At 43.4% G+C, this 17,234-nt stretch overlaps 1 protein-coding gene across 4 annotated transcripts in view; it reads left to right on the forward strand.

The window, feature by feature from the left end:
* The first annotated feature begins 3,720 nt into the window (after positions 1–3,720).
* Positions 3,721–17,234, forward strand: part of LOC103062741 (major facilitator superfamily domain-containing protein 8-like) — a 29,745-nt gene continuing 16,231 nt past the window's right edge. The window contains exons 1-4 of one of the 4 annotated variants that reach the window (XM_088131911.1): positions 14,785–14,923; positions 15,003–15,183; positions 16,584–16,771; positions 17,099–17,161. In XM_088131911.1, the coding sequence (XP_087988037.1) occupies positions 17,107–17,161 (55 nt within the window). In that variant the 5' untranslated portion in view covers positions 14,785–14,923; positions 15,003–15,183; positions 16,584–16,771; positions 17,099–17,106. Of the gene's footprint in view, positions 4,085–14,737; positions 14,924–15,002; positions 15,184–16,583; positions 16,772–17,098; positions 17,162–17,234 lie in introns of those variants that run through there. The other 3 variants (XM_088131909.1, XM_088131910.1, XM_088131913.1) reach the window with 3 other exon arrangements.

Below are 17,234 nucleotides of genomic sequence, written 5' to 3' on the forward strand. Positions count from 1 at the left end.
GGGGGAACGTCTGCTAATTGCACCTGAAATGTGGATTAAATGAATGAGCTTTATTTTGCAAAGGTTCCTCCTGATAGGCAGCCTTGGCTGAGGATGATGGGAGTTGTAGTGCCACCCTGGTGCAAGACTGCCTCCAAGGAAGCTCGCTTTACAAGAGTGCCTAACCCAGCAGGTTGGCAGCGGCCCTCCTCCACAAAGCTCATGGAAGAATAGGCAGCAGGAGGAACCAACAGGAGGCTATGTATGGATCAGACATAATGTCCAGGGTTCATCCTCAGACTCCAAGGGCTATGCTGGAAGCTAAGCTTTGAAAAATGTTTAACTCTTTTCCAAAATATGAAATACTTTGAAAAGAAATTCAGGTGCCCTGATGTGTGTTACCTACAAAGATCAGAACTGTGCAAGCCAGCGTATTCCCTGTGATACTCTATGGAAGCGAAAGTTGGACTTTGAAGAAGCAAGATGGGAAGAGTATGGACACCCTCATCAATCTGGAGTTCTCACTTGAGGCACGAATGACCAGGCTCAAATGATTGCACTCTGGACATAGCATGCAAAGACCCTGGAGAAGACTCTGATGCTGGGAAAGGTGGAAGGAAAGAGAAGAAGAGGACAACCAGAAGAGGTGATGAGTTGGGAGTCCTGAAAGAACAGGCTAGGGATAGATCGTCATGGAGAAAATCTGCATGACTGCTAAGAGTTGATACTGGCTTGATAGCACATAATCCATCATATTAAAATTGACAATTTGGCAGTTTCTAGTCCTCCCCACCCCCTCAACCATGGGGTGGTTAACCAAATTCATTGTGGTTAATGGTTAACCAAATTCATTGTGTAACTTTGGGCCTTTCTCTCTCTCTCTCTCTCTCAGCTCAACCTACTCCACTGGATCATTGCTGTGGGGAGGAAATGGAGGAGGGAATGCTATGTATGCCACCCTGGGCTCCAGAGCAAAGGCAGGAATATAAATCTAACCACCAATAAATAGACTTCTGGGGAGTGGACCCATGGCTTATGCCTGTTCAGGGGAAGAAATGCCTCCAGCCCTTTGGTGTTCCTGTTCTGCATCTCATCTTAAGATACACTTGTAGTTCTTTACAACTGAATGAACTCAGTGCTGCTATGTGCAGTGGCTGGACAGGACCTTGGAAAAGCCTCCAACCATCCTGCATCCTACCTGAAACTACAGAATCGAGGGGTATCCAGAAAAAGGCGCGAAGCGTCACTGTGTGCCTGATGGACTTTTGGCGGAGCCCCAAATCAGTTATGACAGCTTGCCACGAGTCAACACTGAACTGCAACTCTTGAGTACTGAGTCAAGCCAATAATGTGTGTTTCTTCTCCAGGCTCCTTAGCACAGGGTTGGGCCAGGGGCAGCCCCTTTCTGTGGCCTTCAGAGGCCCCCAGCCATGATCGCTGAAAACCGACAGCACAGTCCTCACAAGGTGGGAAGCAAAGGAAAATGGTATGCCCCAACTAGAAAGCAAAGACAGTTGCCAAAATTCACACCTCAAGAGTAACCCTATCTGCACTGGGGACGTGGCCTCCGTCATTCTGTAGCCCTGACCTCCTCCAGATAGCTATTAAGAGATTGCCCAGCTGTGATTTAGCAACTGAAATCTGACAAGTAGTGTTTTCTCCACCTTCAAATGTTTACACCAGTGTTGTCCAAACTTGGCCACTTTAAGATGAGTGGACTTCAACTCCCAGAATTCTGGGAGTTGAAGTCCACTCATCTTAAAGTGGCCAAGTTTGGACAACACTGGTTTACACCAATACAGGCTTTACCTGTGGATTTATTTTTTTTTCATTTTGACAGTGCAGTTAGGGACTTTAGAGAAAGGCTAAAATTAAAAGTCTCCATCTGTTTTACGCTAGAGCTATTTGTTGGCTTCCTGCCTAGGACTTCTGCACAGGCAGAAATTTCTCAAGAAAGCCATCTCTTACCTTGCATCTATATGGGATAATACACAAATATTTCTCCCTATTGAATTTCCACCCTGAACACAATCCTCTGGGTGGGCATATTCAGCGCATTAACTACAATTTAATTAACCAGGGTGGATTACTAACCACACTGATACAAGTCCACATACCACCCCAAGCCATAAATCACGAATTACAAAGCAGGAGAGGTAGATTTGCGCATCATGATTTCCCAATATGGAATTTATATGGATTATGATGTAGTGTGTTGTGCGATCCCAAGCCAGGACTGATTTATTCTGTAATAAATGGAATAAGCCTGCTTTTTCAAAGTGTTTTTCCCCCAGGCATTGGCTGAGGATTTTTATGAGCCCATCTTGAATGCTTTTGGTTGTTAAATTGCCTTGGCACAATACTGTATGTTTTATTATACGGTATATACATTATTATATTTTTATTATTATAGTTTTCATCAAGCTTTTTGTAATATATATTTTTGGGCAACTCAAGTTGGTGAACATACCTAATATTCCTGCCTCCTATTTTCTCCACAACAACGTGAGGTGGGTTGGGCTGAGACAGAGTGACGGGGCACAGGCCACTACGGAATATGTGTCTACCGGTCTAGATTCCTTTTTGGGTTTGTGTGTGTATGGATAATATTTGTATATGTGTGTGTCGGTCTATACACCCCCCCCCATATCCATATATATTCACACACATACAAATGTATCCATATATATAAACACACACACACACAAATATCGATATATAGTATATACCTACACACACACAAATATGCACATATACAAACATATTCCATATATATACACATATACACACACACACAATAAACACAAACATACAACTGAGAGCCAGTTTGGTCTAGTGGTGAAGGCCCCAGGCTAGAAAGCAGGAGGTAGTGAGTTCTAGTCCCACCTTAGGCATGAAAGCCAGCTGGGTGATTTTGGGGCAGACACTCTCTCTCAGCCCACCTCACAGGGTGGTTGTTGTGGGGAAAATAGGAGGAGGGAGTATTAGGTATGTTCATTGCCTTGAGAATGAATGAATGAATGAATGAATGAATGAATGAATGAATGAATGAATGAATGAATATACAGAAATATATACAAATATACACAAATATATTCCATATATATATATATATATATATATATACACACACACACACACACACACATATATACAGTATACACACACACACACAAATATACACATATTCCATTTATATGTATATGTATATACACAAAAACATTCTACACACATACATATATATAAAATATTCACAAATATACACAAATAAATGCAATCTTATTTTATATATATATATATATACACACACACACACACACACACACACAATAAACACAAACATACTCCATATAAATATATAAATATATACACACATACAAATATACACTAACATTCCATATATATACACACACATACATACACAAAGATGCACAAATATATTACATACACACGCACATAATATACACAAATATACACAAACATATGCCACTATATATATATATATATATATATAAACACACACACACACAAATGTATACACACACACACACACACACACAGAAATATCCACATATACAAATATGTGTATATACATTGGGAATTACGCATTTGGGACCGATGCGCGCGGGTATCCCCTGGGCTCTTTCTGTCCTTCGCCTTCCGGCGGCCACGGAGGCCGAGCCTGCCAACCGGGGCCCAGGCCCGCCCGCCCGCGCCCCTCACTCCAAAGCCTGCGGGGCGGCAAAGGGCGCCGCTCGGGCCGAGGGTCTCCGCCTGGGCGCGGAGGGCGGGAAGTTTCCCCGGCCGCCCGCTCCGCTCCGTTCCGCGGGCGCTCCAGGGCCGCGAGGGCGCGCCGGGTCGGGGGGAGGTGCCGGGCCAGGTGCGCCGCGGGGCGGAGACGGAGGCGGCCGCCGACCTTTGAGCGCCCGGCCGAGGGCGGCCCAGCGGCGCCTAACCCGGGCCGCCCGGCCGCTGCCCCCTCCCGCTGCGCATCTCTTGCCGGGGAGCGCAGCACCGCCCGGCGCAGCGATGGATCCCCAACGGAAGAAGAAACGGACCGGGTTCACCATCGGGCTCCTCTTCCTCTCGGGAGGGATCGAGTACGGTAGGTTGCCCGGGGGAGACGGCGGCGGGAGGGGGCGCCTCGGCGCAGCTTTTCCTCGGGTTTAGCCTCGCTGTTCGCCAGCGGGACGGCCTCTCCCGGCCGCACGGACTCCGGGCCCCTCTGCAGAGCTCCGGGCAGGGGACGGCGGGCTGCAACTTTAACCCGGGAGGGGTCAGAGGCTCTTCAGTGGGGCACCTTCGCCCCTGCAGTGCAGGTGCCTCCGAGTATCCCCAGATTTAAGAGGGGGGCTGGAAGGAATCCTTCACGGCTTCCCTGGGTCTCCGCTCCCCCAAAGGCTTGGGGCAGTGTTTCTCAACCGTGGCGGCTTGAAGATGGGTGGACTTCAACTCCCAGAATTCCCCAGCCAGCACGGCTGGCTGGGGAATTCTGGGAGTTGAAGTCCACCCATCTTCAAGCCGCCACGGTTGAGAAACCCTGGCTTGGAGGATCAACTTTCTTAAAATTGTAGGTCTGTGGCCGCACACAACGTTTAATTTAATCCATTTCTGGATGGCCAAAATACTTGTATCTGTAAAGGAACTAATAAGGTTTCTCCCTTGCTTCCCCTAACTGAATACAGGCAGTCCCCAGTTTAAGAACGAGTTCCGTTCCCAGGGTCTGTCCTTAAGTCGAATTTGTACGTAAGCCAGAACGGTATCATTGCATAATACTGTAAGGGTAATATTATGTAACAAACTCGAATCATTGTGTATTCAACTTGGATTTTTCTACCTTAGGCTCCGTTCTTAACTAGGGGTCATCTGTAAACTGGGCGTTCTTAGTCTGGGGACTACCTGTATGCCCTAAGAGTTGCCCTAAGAGTTACCCACGATAGGGACACAAGTCACCCAACAGCTTAGCATTGCAAAATAAGGAGCTCGATTTACGGTGGCATACTTTTTAGGTACAAAGAAACATGTTTCTACTTGACCTTATTAAGGGTTATGTGGCTACAGGCAGAAATGTTGTCATTTCTGTTGGTTTGCAAGCTTCAGAATCTGTATTGTGACTTCCTTTCCACCCCTACGTTTCTGAAATGTTTAAGGGTCCCTAATTTGTTGTCTGAGAGCCTGTCCCTTACTCCAAAGATGAAGGTTCTCCATCCATCCTCGAGTTGACAGAAAATTAAATCAGTGTGAAGTGCCCTTCTTGATCATCTATTCTGCCTTTGCTACCTCTGTTCCCAAGTGTGAAAAGACACTTGATTTCTCTTGAAGATAATAGGAGATAAAGCTTAACTGATTTTATGCATTTTGAGGCTGACCTTGGACAGAGTTGGAATAAGGGAGAAAACACTAGTTTAATGCTGGTACCATTAGGGACAACTTAAGTCTGTCCCATGCCTGGGCTGGGGACAAGATGAAGCCAACATCACTGGGACACAGTAGAAAAACGATGTTAGGAAAGGAGATTGGAACAACTGTTGCAGGAAACCAAGTTAATTGGAAGTACTAAACCCACAACATCTTTAATAATCTGCCTGTTACCTCGAATTTAGCAATAATGAGGAAGTGGGTATAGAGTGGCTGTATCTCAATTTGAGGCCTTCTAGATGTCTTGGATTACAATTCCCGTCATGCCTCACACATCTAGATGGGACTGCTAGAACTGGTTTACAAGGACCATCTTCTTATTGACTCAGCCAGATCCTGACTCTCATCATTTCTGGTTGGATTTACATAGCATGCTAAGTCACCATGTAGATTTTTTTAGTTTTGGCTTAGTGTATGGTGTGAACCCTGAAGGAAAGATAAGAGGATGACCAGCAGCAAGGTGAGTTGACTCGGTTACAGTGGTGATGAGTGCACCATTGGAAGCTCCAAAGGACCAGGTTAGGGCCCAATTGTCATGGACAAAATCTACCTGTGTGGTTGGTAAGCGATGACAATGACTTGATGGCATGTAATCAATCATGGTGTTAACTCAGGGCATCATGGCTCATAAACCAAGAGTTATGGGATAGTGTACTGTGTGAACCCAACCAGTTGTGGTTTATTCAATAAACCATGATTTCAGCAACGTGGATGAACACACCATTTGAGTTTGTTGCCTGGCTTCCTGAGGTTTGATCTTCAGACAGCCAGTAAGTGTTAGATTTGGACCACGGATAGTCAGTTGCACCTCAACTAGGATTGTTATTGTAGGCATAGAATTAGGGAGGCACCCTATGTAGATTGCTTTTTGCTCTCAGAAATGGTGGGATATAAATAGAATAAATCAAAGCAGTGTCATTACTTTTCAGCTGACCTTGAGGTTTTTCCAGCCCATTTCTTAGTCTTTGGAAGCTTACTTGAATGGTGTTAACTAGGCCCACGTGCCGCCATAACCCGCAGTAAAAAGCTGAGTTTGATCCTGGAGTAGATCTTATTGGAATAGAAACAGTCTGGGTTAAGCGTAGCTTGGGTCAGTCTGGCTTAGTGGTCAGAGGGCTGTGTTGAACATGAGCAGGTGAGAAGTCTGAGTTGTGTCATCATCTGGGATCAAGATTGCCAGGAAAAACAAAGTATACCATGGTGGAAGGAAGGTAAGAGATACATGTGAGAAATAAATAATCTATGAAGATCACTCAGGGTAATAAGCTCAGAGGAAAGTAAACTGAAGTGGGAGAGGAAGGATCGGGGTTTCTGAAATTGCACGTGGTGCAGAGAGAATGGACAGAAAAAAAGGTTTTGTCTCTCTCTCTGATAATATTTGAACATACGATGATACCTGACCTTCAGTCAGAAATCAAGGAGTGCTTCGTATAATGCAATGTCTAATACACGGGCTTTGCTGCTGCGTAATAAAGGAAGGGGGCAGGGTTTTTAAAAATTATTATTATTTATGGCCAAAAGGTCCAAATAGCATCTTACAAATATAATCTAAAATTTGGCATTAGATAAGAGTTTAACAAATAAAATATTTAATAAATATTACATAAAACACTTCAAATCCCAACTTATCGATGTATTCATAAAGACCTTGTTTTTATAGCTGTAGTTAAAAATCTGGCTGTTGCCTCTGTAGTTTTAGGATTTTCATCTGCAAGTAAAATGCTAACGTACTCAGAAGTATCTCTTCCTGGTCTTGATTTTAAAATAGGCCATTTAGCATCCTGCTGAAGACTCTTATAAAATTCATGAAACAGTGAAATAGGATCCGCCGTTTGAAGATCAATATATTACAGGGGCAAAATCTGTGAGAGGTGGGGATTTTTTGAAATCTGCCTTCTAGCATATTTGATGGCGACGTGTTTGATCTGGCTAGGGGGCCAGTTTGCATCTGTGGCATTCTTAGGAGATCAGATTTGCTTGTGAGCTTCCAGGAAGCACCAGGCAGATCCTCTGTGAGAAAATGGATATTAAACCAGCTCTCTGATCTCTCAAGTTGCTCTCTTTTGCCTAAACCAGTGTTGTCCAAACTTGGCCACTTTAAAATGAGTGGACTTCAACTCCCAGAATTCCCCAGCCAGCCACTCATTTTAAAGTGGCCGAGTTTGGACAACACTGGCCTAAACTGTCTTGGGAAAAACTAAGAGATTACTTGGAGCACCTTAGATGGCAAGGATTGTCTTATAAATCTCAGTTTGCTAAAATGAACTGTGGCCTTATCTTCATGTCACAGATTTAACATCATATGGGCCTTAGACCCATTTTACTAATTCCACAGTACCTGGCCAGCTTTGACAGATTTTAAAAAAATAAGTAGGGTTGGACCTGGTTTGGACAAGACACCACCAGAAACTCCCAGGGCTTAAGCCAAACTGGGAAGTCCAAACAACTTCCTACCGAGAGCAATGGCAAATCATTTCCATAGTGATACTTAGAAAACTTGATGGATTTTTCCAGCAAATCTCCAGGAATCCAATTTCAGTGTAGAGAGACTTTCTTTATCACTACAAAGATTGGCTTGGTTTGGGCAACGCTTGGATAGACTTTGGAAGCCAAAGCGAAGTGGCTGAGGAGGAAAACAAAATGGGGTGAAATTAAGGCAATACTTTTTGGTATCCCCATAAAGCAGATGTATGCAAATCATAGAAGTTGGCAGAATTCCTTTTTCATTAGATTGCAACATATCCCAAGGCTTGTTTGCAAATCATCTTGTGTCCTGCCCTTTGGGGAAAGGTGGGAGAAGGATCAAAATGTCTTTAACGCTGCATTCTCACCCACCCTATTTAAAGCCACAGATTTCTCCATGCGTGTCTCTGTAAAGAGGAGGTAGGATTTCTCCAGTCCAGAGAGGCACTAACTATTCTTGAACCTCTGATCTTGTTCCCAGGAAGTAAATGGGGAAGTGCCAATTTTAATCTTACAGCTAGGCCATGAGAAGTGGATATCTGGTCCCCTGATTTGCTCACAGACCATAGTTCCCATAATATTCCTGGCATTGCGTTGCTTTCTAGGTCAGCATATAGAAAATGGATATCTGAAGAAGTACAGGTAGTCCACGGGTTAAGAATGCCCAGTTTATAGAATTCCCCATAGTTAAGAACAGAGCCTATTGTAGCAAAACTGGAGTTAAATACACAGTGATTTGAGTTAAATACACAATGGTTCATTACACAATAGTACTTATACCAATGTTTCTCAACCTTGGCAACTTTAACATGGGTGGACTTCAATTCCCAGGATTCCCCAGCCAGCATGGCTGGCTGGGGAATCCTGGGAGCTGAAGTCCACACATCTTAAAGTTGCCAAGGTTGAGAAACACTGACTAACACAGTATTATACAATAATACTGTTCTGGCTTACATACACATTCGACTTAAGAACAGACCTTGGGAACGGAACTTGTTCTTAAACTGGGAACTCCCTGTATCAGTAGAACGCCTCTTTTAAGTTCAGCCTTTAATCCATTAGCTATGTTGGTATGGCATGCTTAATCACGACAAGATAATGACCGAGCCCATTCAGTTACCTTCTGCAACCTCATTTGGTTTATTTACACTTCCGTGCGTCGTGCACATCCAGAAAATGGGTAAACTTCATAAATGCATTGGTTAAATGTGTTGGGACAACCCACCTTTCCCAAAACTGATGCTGTCCGGATATAGTCTCCTGGAATTCCCGACACTTGGGAATTAGCTAGATGATCCAACTTTCAGGTTAAGAAGAACGTTTATGCATTTGAGGCTCCTTCAGGTCACCCACTGGAGAATGCTCTGTTCCTTTTGGGGTGGAGAGGGGGGAAGCTCTGAATCAGATCCAAGGGGCAAAGCAGAGCCTAGCTTAGAATCTCCAGGGGAGGAGACAAATGACTTGCACACATTATTGGATGTAGAACTGCAAATATTGAATGGTCCTTGGTGAAGCACAATATGTGGTATCGTGTATTCCTGGTGATCTCCAGGCAGGAAAGCAGACTGCATTCTTCAGTTAATGTGCAGAGGCATTAAATGCTCTCTAGCAGGACACTGACAACCACTAAGAACCAGCCTTGTTCTTAGACTGACAGTCTGTCCTGTCCTGTAGTTGTTTTGCACAGGAGCTATAAATGAAGAAATGTTGCCATGGATTTCAGATGACATTTCTTTGTCTTTACACCAGATGTGTTGAGTAGCCTTTCAAACAGAGCCCAGGACTGTTCTGTGTAGGCCTGGGCACATGGTTACACTAATAAAAGATATGGCATTGTACTAAGCCATAGGTTGGTCAACAAGCCACCACTGGCTAGGTTTATACAATGCAGTAAGGCCAGGATGGGCAACCTGAGAGTCCTCATTTATGGCCAAGGAATGTCCTGAGATGGTGCTGTTGTTGCTAAATTAAGGGTAAAAATACCTTGGAGTCTTAATGGATCCATTCTGGATCTTAAAACCATCAAACTCTCCCCAAATATCCAAAGAGCTGAAAACGTTTGGCTCTGGTCACTCGAGCAAATCTGCATTGCTGGAAAATATCCTCTTAGGATTTTTAGAGCAATATGATAATAATGATGCAGCCCTCTGGCAATTATATGGTTTGCAGATCACAGTGGCTGGAGTCGCATAATCCAATGAACCATGTTACGGCTTAACGTATCATCATGTGTTGAAAATGGTGCTGTTAAATATTAGGGGATTTTTGCGTACAAACTGAGTGCCATCAGCACGCCACATGTAACAATTGAAAATAATCATTTCTGTAGATACGGCAACACCCAGAGATCGCAGACTCAGGGAAAAAGAACTGGAAGGAATGATAAAATATTGGGATCCAATGATCAATATGGACAAATTATAGAAGTGATCTTGCAAAATTCATCCCTATAGTTGTTGGAGTATTAGGCAGAATAACAACAATTTAGACAAATTTTTACAAGAATGAAAGATTATGGCTCTATTAACTGTGGATTTACAAAAAAACTCAGCTTGCTGGGCACATGTTATCTCTTAAGATGTTACTGGGATTATTCCTAACTTGCTGGATGGACCTTGAATTTCCAAAGAACACCAGTCAAAAGAATTGGTTTGTTCATTCTTTGTACTACATTATTCTCTGAGTAATAATAATAATAATAATGATGATGCTTTCTGGTAATAATATAACTTCCTAATCACAATGGCAGGTTCACCCAACAAGCCATGTTATGGCTTAATGCCATGTGTGAATCAGATCTTCTGTTTCCTTTGTCTAGGGATGATCAAAACTGTAAGTCACCCTATCAGGAGGGCAGCAGACTGGAAAAATGTAATGTTGGGTGAAAGCAGAAGTCCCATGGAGTGCTTCATAGGAACTTGAGCTGTATTCCATCACCACCCACTACCCTGTTGAGTTAAAAAGCCTGTTCGTTTAATTTCAGCAGCAAAATTAGGATTGTAGGCTAAGCCTCTGTAGTCCTGCTCCATGGAATGAGCAGGCTAGCCTCTCAGTTCAGTTAAATTGACGCGCTACCTTTTGTAGCAGATAAGAGGGAAGCTCTTAAGATGATTAAGACCAAAGTCTACATTTCTCTAACTGCCTCGCAATCAATACCCGCTTTTCCTTTAGGGAAACGTATTTGCTTAAGTCATGATATCGTTCTTTGTTAGAGTCCATCTTTTGGGGTCCTTGAATTCCTGAAAGTCTTATCATTCAGACCACGTGGGTGTTCTTTTTAGTCTAGGTCCAGAGTACCCGTATGGATATTTTGTAGATTGAGTTGGTGACTCATCTTTCAGGAAGGAAGGAAGAGAGCAGGCCAGGAGTTCTTAACAAGTAGACCTAAACTGAGATTCCTAATCAGTCACTTGGTTAGATGAGTAGAAATGCACATGAAGACTTGGCCAGGAATTTGTAGATAGTACCCAGAACTTTCAGATCAGGATTTATGTCTCCCAGATGTCAGTGTGGGCAGGGCGAAGGGAAAAACTCAGCATAAAATGCTTTGAAAAGCTGATCATTTAAATATTTGGTTGTTCCTCAAAACTGGGATGTCCATGGGTCAGTCTAACATCCAGTAGCTAGATGCACACAGTATGCTAACCTTGGTAAATATTTTCCTTGGTAAATTTGGTCAAGGCTTAGCTAACCCACCTTTGTCTTTTTTTTTTTTACTCTTCAGTAGATTGTATGCAATGTTTATTATGATGATCTGGATACCACTATGGTACAGACATAATCAAAAGCTGTGGCATAAGATAAAACAGCTTAGCAGATAAAAAACTCAATAGCTATTACATCAAACATTTAAAATCTCAGTGTATTAGTTTTGTTCTTATAGCCATAGTTAAACATTTGGCTGTCACCGCTATAGCTTTAAGATTTTTTTCTGTGAGTAGAATTTTAGCATACTCAGAAGTCTGTCTTCCTGACCTTGATTTTAAAATAGGCCAGATGATTGATTGATTGATTGATTGATTACATGCCATCCAGTTGGTATCTACCCTTAAACCACATAGATAGATTTTTTCCAGAAGGATCTGTCCACCTGGTCCTTCAGCTCTTCCAAAGGTGTACCCATTGCGACTATATAATTCAGTCCACCCACCTTGCTGCTGGTTGCCTCATCCTCTGTTTCCTTCCAAGGCCAGATTATATCCTGCTGAAAACTCTTCTAAAAATTACAGTGCACTAAAATATGTATGAACCACAGTTTCCAGATCGGTACCACTACAGGGCAACATCTTTGAGAGATGGGAATCTTTTGAAGTCTACCCTATAACATATTTGATTGCAGTCTCACAGTAGAAAAAGCTATTCTGTATTGACTTAAAGATAAACTGCTAAAATATATCAGGAGCTGAAACGTGTCATAGTTTATTCCAAAGTTCAGGGAAAGAAAAGCATAGAACTTTGCTTTTTGTCATTAATTCCTGTACTAAGTTATTCCGTAATCTTTGTTATTGGTATTGATCCCAATTGTTTGACTTCTGCTGGGGTGCTGTCCATGTTTTACTGTACTAAACCCCAACGTCACACCCCTAGAAGACAAACAATCAGGAACAATACCAGTCTGATCAATCTTTTGGGTGCCCTGTTTAAACCATGTATCTACATCAGAATAATTTGGAGTTTTGCCTGATCCTTCCTTGATTCTGAAAACCTGTATTTGGAACCAAAATTGCATTGTTCTTAGCCAAGCTTCTGTTTTCAGAAGGCATCAATGCAATTGATTGTGCAAACCTGGAAATGTATGAATTAAACCATCAGGGTAAGGGCGTTATGAAGAAAACTGGTTTGTGAAGATGTAATCCAGTTGTCAAGCCGATCAACCTGCATTCCTCCCAGGAATCTGCAGGCCTAGGGTTAAGGTCTTTGCAACCTCATACTTGGAAATCAGCCTTGTGAAGAGTAAATAATTGTGTATGTAACCATGGAAGGTGTGCATTGGGTTTGTCAACTGCTGTACCAGCTCAGATTGTTTCTAGAAGGTTGGAAGACCTTGGGAGCAAACTAATCCTACTCCGATGAAACTTCTTGACACTTCATTAATGGTTCAGAATTTGCAGGGACAAGGCACTCTGTAGTAGCAAATCATTACATGTTTCTTCCTGAGCTCTTGATAGAAGTAAACTGCAGGATCAGAAAGGAGAAGGATCAGAGATATGGTCTTGGGCCTTGACAGTTCTGGATTCAAATGACCATTAATGAGTTAATCAGAGTAGTGTGAAGTTGGGCTAGGAGAGAGTAGAACCACATTCTAGTTTCCCCTCAGCCATGAAAGCTCCCTGGGTGTAATGGTATGTGGGAATGACCTTGGGTGACAGGAGGAAAACCCGCAGACTGGACAACCAGCATATAAAAAATTTCTCAGCCCACAAAAGGAGAGGAGGCATGGGGAATGTTTCTGTCAGGCCCAGCCCAAGAATGACAACAAGGCAGTCCAGTCCAATATAGTTCCTTTATTAGCTTGCACCTAATGGACAGAGTCTCACCAGACTAAACTTATGCTAAAGCAACTAGTGGCTATACCCCGTGAGACTCTAGGGAGGGGCCAGTCTCAGCTTCTTCACCTTCTCACGGTCCTGCTGAGGCTGAGGAAGTGCTTGCTCTGAAACCTCTCCAGGAATGCTCCCCCTCCCTCCTGATAACCTTGATCCTCCATTCCAGTATCCTCCTCGCCTTCCATTACAGTTTCAGAAGGAACCCTCCCTAGTTCTCTGGAGAGTAAAAAGAAAGGAGGGGAGAAATACTTTCAGTCTTGCAAGATTCTGCTAATGCAACCTTACAATAAAGATAGAGTTAGGACTTATGGTTGTGCTTCTTGTCTGGACTACCTCAAAGGGTTAACACTGGGTAACTCTGGGCCAGTCCCTCTTTCTCAGCCCAAGAGCCATGATGGTGTACTGGGTGAAGGTGCTGGACTAGGATTGGAGAACCTAGGTTCAAGTCACTTTCAGGCATGGAAGCTCCTGGAGGACTTTGGGCCAGTCCCTCCCCCTCTACACAAGAGCCAGCATGATGTCGTAGTGAGGGTGCACGGAGACCTGGGTTCTAGTCCTCTCTCAGTCATAGAAGCTTGTTGGGTGACAATGGGCCAGTCATACTTTCTCAATCCAACCTAGCCCACAGGGTGGTCTTTGTGGGGAGAATATGTCTTGTACTGGACTTAGTTATAAGCACATACCAAATAAAAATACTTCTCAGGGAGATGTATAAAACCCTCAGTTTTGTTTCTAGCTCCCCCCCTCCCTTAGTTGTGGTTTCCCTAAGACGTTACTGGCAGTAGAAATGAAGTTTTTCTAGGGAAAGCAAACAAGATAAGACACTGCTTAAGATTTTGGCACTCAGCCGTAATGTGGGTTCGTTGTTTCTGGTTTTGGCTGAGCATTTTGTATAAACCCAGCCAATGTAGCTTCAAAGGAGTAACCCAGTCACTGGCTTCCTTACAAGGTAATTAAGAAAAGTGGCTAGACCGCAGCAGCTATATAGCTCAGATCAAAGGTTTTGGAATCTGAAACTTGAGTTTGGCAAAGCTGAACTTGCCATCCAGCCAGAAAAGGAAGCCAGGCATTTCAAAATGAGAAAGGAAACGGCTGGGGCAAAACAATAGAAACATATGCACCGTGGGTGTCTGCTGTTAGCCTTCGTTGAAGGTTATATCTGACTAGGTACAAGTGTGGCTTCTGTTGCAGGAGAAAAGAGGATGAAAAGCCACCAAGTTTGGAGAAGGCCCTAAATATCCTTGGCTCGTGGATGGCATTTTCCAATGGATGCTTCTTGTAACTTTTGCTCTTGTGTTTGTCTCTCTTCCTTCCCTTGTCTTCCTCCGTAGCGGTGATCCTGCCAACCGTTTGGGCTTATCTGCAAAAGCTTAATGCTGAACCATACTTCTTGGGATTGGCCCTCTCCGCGTTTAGCTTTGCTGGCTTAATCACAGGTCCTTTCTTTGGATATTGGTCAGATCGTACCCGTCGCACCAAGGGTAGCATCCTCTTTGCCAACTTGTTTCAGATAGCAGGTAAGCGAGCCCCCTGGGGAAGGGGGAAGCTTGGAACAGGTCCCACTGTCAAGATGACTGGCCGTCTTCTGCCCTTCAGGTGAGTCGAAGTGCTCTCCACCCATCCTGGTGCTGACAGAAATGATGACACGAATGCTGCTCTGCCCATTGCTGTTCCTTCTCTTCAGAGTCACTGCAGTTCGACATTTTTCCTCCAACCTGATGGAGCCTAACAAATGTCCCACGTTGTGGCTGTCTTTGGACCATGTTGGAAAAAGAGGGTGAAATATTCCCGGATTTGTAGACGAGCCTTTTTGAGAAAATTCAGCTTGCTCCAACCTTGATGGCTTTCCAAAAGCTGGTCAAAATGAAGCTTTTCTGGAGGGCTTTTGAAATATCAGTTAGTTAACATAGTGCCATTGGAATGGCAAATTGTTGTCAGGATCTAATTTTAAATTTAAATCAACTATATATATATATTTTAAATAGTTTTCCTATTTTACTGACATGGTTGTATTGTGGGGTGTTTTACTTCTGTAAACCACCAAGAGATGTAAGATAGTGGCATCTAAAAATCAAAGAAATAAAAATATGACTTGAGCAGCTGGGGATGGCTTAAGACTATCTCACTCGTGGGCTGGGGACAAGATGAAGACAACGTCACGGGAACACTGTAGAGCAGGGTTTCTCAACCGTGGTGACTTTAAGACGTGTGGACTTCAACTCCCAGAATTCCTCAGCCAGCTATGCTGGCTGGGGAATTCTGGGAGTTGAAGTCCACCTGTGTTAAAGCTATCAAGGTTGAGAAATTCCAGTGGCATTATGTTAATTAAGTTAACATAGTTAAGTTAATTAAGTGGTTGCCGGCACATGTTTGCAACAAGGTAGATGCAAGTAGGGAATTTTTTTCATGAAAGTGATGTGAAAAATGTGGGTATAGCTTAGAAACTGAGATGAAGATAGTAGGCCCTTTGCTTTAGCCAGCTGCATTTCTGTAAAGAACAGTTCCGATCTGGCGATTAAGAATGGATGAGAGGTGAGGAAGGGAAAAGATTCAGCATTTGTGTCTACTTGCTTAAGTTATTTATTGCCTTTGAACTTACAAGTATATTGCATTTTCATACCATTTTTGAAAGTGGTTCACCATCAAAACACATTTATAGAAGTCAAGCCATGATGAAAACAGTAGGAAAAGAATTCATAGCATGACAACCACCTAAGGGTTGGGCATAAAGTTGTTTTTTTTAATCCCAGTGTTCTTGTCGGATTCCTCATCATCAACATAGGAAGAACTTGTCCATTTCCTGCATGGGGTGGGAAATTTTTTATGGCCAGCCTCCCTGATTGTGGTCAAAGCATAGTTGTGATGACCTTCTCTCAGGAAAGAAGATAGTGATGGATATTTCAGCCTCCTTTCTGCCTTTTTTTGCAAGTTGGGAAGTAGAGGGATTAGCGAAATAGCTGTGTTAAACCTGCCTTACTTTCACCTGCCTGCATCATTTCCCCTACTCTCCCACCGATAGTGGCAGGACTGAGAAGATTTCAGGGACTCTGAAAAAAGGAGCTGGAAAAACCAAGTGTTATGTTTATTTTGTGTAATATTCATGATACAAATTTGTTGAACACGTTCTGTATGAGAAGGTAATCCATGGAACCACTTCTCCACGCATATATCTTTCAGGTACAGATACAGGCGCTCTCCTTTCTGACCAGACATCTAATCACAGAACCATAGAACTGTAGAGTTGCAAGGATCATCTAGTCCATCCTTCTGCAATGTGCAGGAAAACCAGCGAAACCATCCATGAGAGGTGGCTGTCCATCTCTTCTTGGAAGCCCCCAGAAGTGGAGAACCCACAATCTCCATAGGTAGATTGTTCCACTGTTGTACAGATCTTACCCTCAGGAAATTTATTCCAATAGTGAGATAGTCACTCCTTCCAGGTTTAGGAGCCTTGGCATCATCTTTCCTATAACCCATTTTTTCCTCTGATCACAGTGAGGGAGCTGTTCTGCTATGCACAAAACCTCACCCACCATCATGCTGTCCATGGACGATTTAGCACTGGGTGCCCACAAACCTATGTGGTGCCATGGATAGCCCCCTTCCAGCTGGGCTCTGGTCCTGTGATGTGTGGCTGAGCTCCACCAAGCCTCCTTGGTTCTAGTCTTTCTTATCATTATCCTTGGTTTCAGGAAACTTCATGTACTTTGTTGGTGGCTCCAAATGGATGCTTCTCAGTAGCCGACTAGTAGCAGGTAAGGGCTGGAGAGGACCACCTTTCTGAGTCTAACTCAACTCAACCCAACTCAATTGAGCTAGAGGTATAAA

The sequence above is a fragment of the Python bivittatus genome, unplaced genomic scaffold (genome assembly GCF_059951505.1).
Source record: "Python bivittatus isolate LINGU-HERP-01145 unplaced genomic scaffold, Pbiv_v1 ctg000980_np1212, whole genome shotgun sequence".
NCBI classification, from domain to species: domain Eukaryota; kingdom Metazoa; phylum Chordata; class Lepidosauria; order Squamata; family Pythonidae; genus Python; species Python bivittatus.